This window comes from Rhinoderma darwinii, chromosome 4 (assembly GCF_050947455.1).
Source record: "Rhinoderma darwinii isolate aRhiDar2 chromosome 4, aRhiDar2.hap1, whole genome shotgun sequence".
In the NCBI taxonomy this organism is placed as follows: Eukaryota; Metazoa; Chordata; class Amphibia; order Anura; family Rhinodermatidae; genus Rhinoderma; species Rhinoderma darwinii.
In genome coordinates this window covers 173,919,844-173,923,277 of record NC_134690.1, presented here as the reverse complement: position 1 = coordinate 173,923,277, position 3,434 = coordinate 173,919,844, and the positions used below count along the sequence as shown (strand labels likewise).

Sequence of the window (3,434 nt, the reverse complement as noted above, 5' to 3'; positions counted from 1 at the left end):
CCCTAGTGGGACTAGTAAAAAAGTGAAAAAAAATGTTTAATAAGAAGTGAAAAAAAAAAAAAAAAATGAAAAACCCACTTTTTCCCCTTACAAATTGCTTTATTATTAACAGACAAAATAAAGTTAAAAAGTTACACATATTTGGTATCGCTGCGTCCGTAACGACCCCAACTATAAACTTATTACATCATTTAATCCGCACGGTGAACGTCGTAAAAAATAAAGTAATAAAACATGCAAAAATTGCTGTTTTCTTTGAATCCAGCCTTAAAAAAATAAAAAGTGATCAAAAAGTTGCATCTACTCCAAAATGGTACCGATAAAAACTACAAGTCGTCCCGCTAAAAAAAGCCCTCCTACAATTGCGTTGGCAAAAAAATAAAACCGTTACGGCTCTTCAAATATGGAGACACAAAAACAAATAATTTTGAAAAAAAAGTGTTTTCACTGTGTAAGGCCTCATTTACACGAGCGTATTATACGCGCGTGCGACGCGCGTGCTTTTCACGCGTGTCGTACGCACCTATAATAGTCTATGGGGCTGTTTAGACGATGCGTGAATTTTGCGCAGTGCGCGTGCGTTGCGTAAAACTCACGACATGTTCTAAAATCGTGCGTTTTTCGCGCATCACGCACCCATTGAAGTCAATGGGTGCGTGAAAACAACGCATGCCACACGGACGCTCCTGCGTTGCATGCGCGAAAATCACGCATCACTTGTTATGTCCATGAAAAACAGTCTATAAAGCTGGACAAAGCAAACAAAAACCAGGAAGTGCTTGAGTTTCCACTGCGAGTGGGCAGGGCTAGTGACTGGAGACTGTGAAGGTATCTTCCACTGTCAACATCTGCTGCCATGCCGCGTGGGATGGACGTGGAGCGCCTCCTCGTCCTGGTCCAGGGACACCCCGAAATTTGGGACACTCGCTCGGAGGCGTACCACAACCGGACGGCCAAGGAGGACGCCTGGGAGGAGGTGGCAAAGGAGCTGTTTGGCCAGGAGTGGGAGAGTGGCCGAACCCGTGACCGCAGTCGGTTGGGTGAGTACCAGGCATTTTCTGGCAAAGCATGACATCCCTTTTGAAGAACTGGGGCCCTGTATGTGTCTTCTGCGCATTTTCACGAGAAACTTTTGTGGAGCAGGCGCATCACCGTGTACCACGTAATTGGCAGTGCAGGGCCCTTAATTTAAAGTGAGAGGTCATAGGTCTGATGGCATGATATCTGTTTTTTAACTCCAACAGTCCAAGAGATCAAAACACGGTGGCGGAGCTGCCGTGACCAATTCCGGCGTGAAATGGGTGAAAGGGGACGCAGCGGGGATGGCGCATCTCGCAAGCGACCGTATATGTATACCCAACAGCTGATGTTCTTGAAGGACATCATGGAGATGCGCACGTAAGAGTTTCTGCCATTGCATGTGTCTAATGTGTGTTCGCCCATGTCCTGTTTGCCATCGTGTTGTTGTAGGCATTGTTATATATTCTGTTCTAACGTAATTTCCTCTTTCTAGAACCACAGACAATTTGGAGGATACCGCAGAAGAGACAGACGTGGGCGAGTCTCGGCCGGAACCTCCTGCTGCCCCTGTCCTGCCCCCTAGCCCAGAGCCGACACCCCTGGAGCCCGCCCCTGGCCAGTCCGCACGGGCCGTCGCCTCTCCGGCAGAGGAGCGCCCCGTGCGTGCCCGCACTCGCCGGGCCCGTGCTCAACAGGCCTCCGCAGCGGGGCAAGTAGATGCCCGGGTCCTGGACTATCTACGGCGAGCCGCTGATGAGGACGGGAACGACGCCTTTGGCCGAAGCATCGTTCCCCTCCTCCGGCTGGTCCCCATGGACCGTATGGGCCGTCTGCAAGCGTCGATCGTGACGTTGATCGACGCTTCCAGACCGCCCCACAATCCGCACGTGTGCTTCACGGCCATTGAACAGTGGCGCAGTACAGCCATGCCGGCCACCACGCCCCAGGTGCCGGGCCCATTCCACCCAGGCCCCCAGATGCACCGCCCGCATCCGTATATGCGCCCTATGGCTCCCCACTTCCCTGGCCCAACATACCCCGGACAACATCAGCACCACTATGCTGCCGAGGAACAACCTACACAGCTCCAGGTCCAGCATAGTGGTGCTGAAATGCAGGCCTATTCGTCCCCGGGCCACCAGTACCAACACCTTTAAGTGTGTTGGAGGCCAGAATTTGTGACGCCACACTATTTTTGGGTGCAGGGATGCCAACTCGCCGTCCTGTTTTTGTGTTGGATCGATATTATACACCATGTTGGTGTTTTTTGTTTGATGAAACATTTTTGGGCTTTTGCAAAACCCTGTATTAAAAACTTTAATGTTGAATGGTTATATTTCGTGTTGTTTTTCATTGATAGCCCTCCACACAATGTTTGGCCCACATTTCCTTGGCCTATACCCTCGCACACCTCTGGGATTTGGGTCCAATGAATACACACGTGATATGAGGTTTTAGTTAATCACTCGGGGTTTGATATGGTTTGCAAGAGGTGCGGACGTTTAGGTGCTGTCATGGGCCCCGAGGCAAACTATGTACACTAGCAATTGGCCTTTCCAAACTTTCGCCCACACAACATTCTATCTCCAGAAAGAAGGTTGCCAACTTTATAAAGTCCTGCTCAAACCCAGACAGATGTAAGGTCGCAGCCCGCGACTCCTCTTGTTTTGCAAGTCCCTAACCCAACAACAACCACGAAAAAATAAAAACCCCAGCCCACATGTGACGTGTGTAGGTAAGCCGACAAACAACAGAGAACCCTTCAAAGGTCATCACGCACCCACGGTGCGGCTCCAGATCGACATTCCAAATATGCCGCCAAAGTATCCCTCATGCGAGGGCGGGATGAGAGAGATCGGCCGAGAGGAATAACCGGGACACTGAGGCTGCTGCCTGCATCTGTAAGTATATGTGCTGCATCAAAGGTAGCATCATTAATGCAGCAGAAGTTATGCAGACCGACACACAATTCTATAACACGTGTCACATTCTGCATGGACAATTGCATTGTCGTCCCAAAGACACGCCACCTGCGCGACATAATGGCAAAGCCATATTCCACACATCGACGAGCTCGGCAGAGGCGGAGATTAAGGTGCTAAACCTGCTTCTCCCAGCAAGCAGGGGTTGGGCCAGCTGGCCTATTTGTAGGCTGGCCTGGCATGAATCTCCTCTGCGTTTTTGACGCGCGTTGCAAACGCTAGTCATGCGCGCGTTTAAAACGCAACAACGCTGCGTATACGCAGGCAAAACGCAATTCCAACGCGCGCAAAACGCAGCGTTTTTTGCGCGCGCAAAACGCACACGCTCGTGTAAACGAGGCCTAAAGGTAGTAAAACATACAAAAACTATATACATTTGGTATCGTTGCAATCGCAACAACCTGCTGAATAAAGTTATTGTGTTATTTATAC

At 50.0% G+C, this 3,434-nt stretch overlaps 1 protein-coding gene across 1 annotated transcript; it reads left to right on the top strand.

Moving 5' to 3' along the window:
• Nucleotides 1-604: 604 nt before the first annotated feature.
• LOC142760948 (uncharacterized) lies at nucleotides 605-2,348 on the top strand. The gene is made up of 3 exons (XM_075864125.1): nucleotides 605-1,040; nucleotides 1,245-1,398; nucleotides 1,514-2,348. The coding sequence occupies exons 1-3, from the start codon at nucleotides 857-859 to the stop codon at nucleotides 2,175-2,177; spliced, it is 1,002 nt and encodes a 333-aa protein (XP_075720240.1). The 5' UTR covers nucleotides 605-856; the 3' UTR covers nucleotides 2,178-2,348.
• The last annotated feature ends 1,086 nt before the right edge of the window (nucleotides 2,349-3,434 follow it).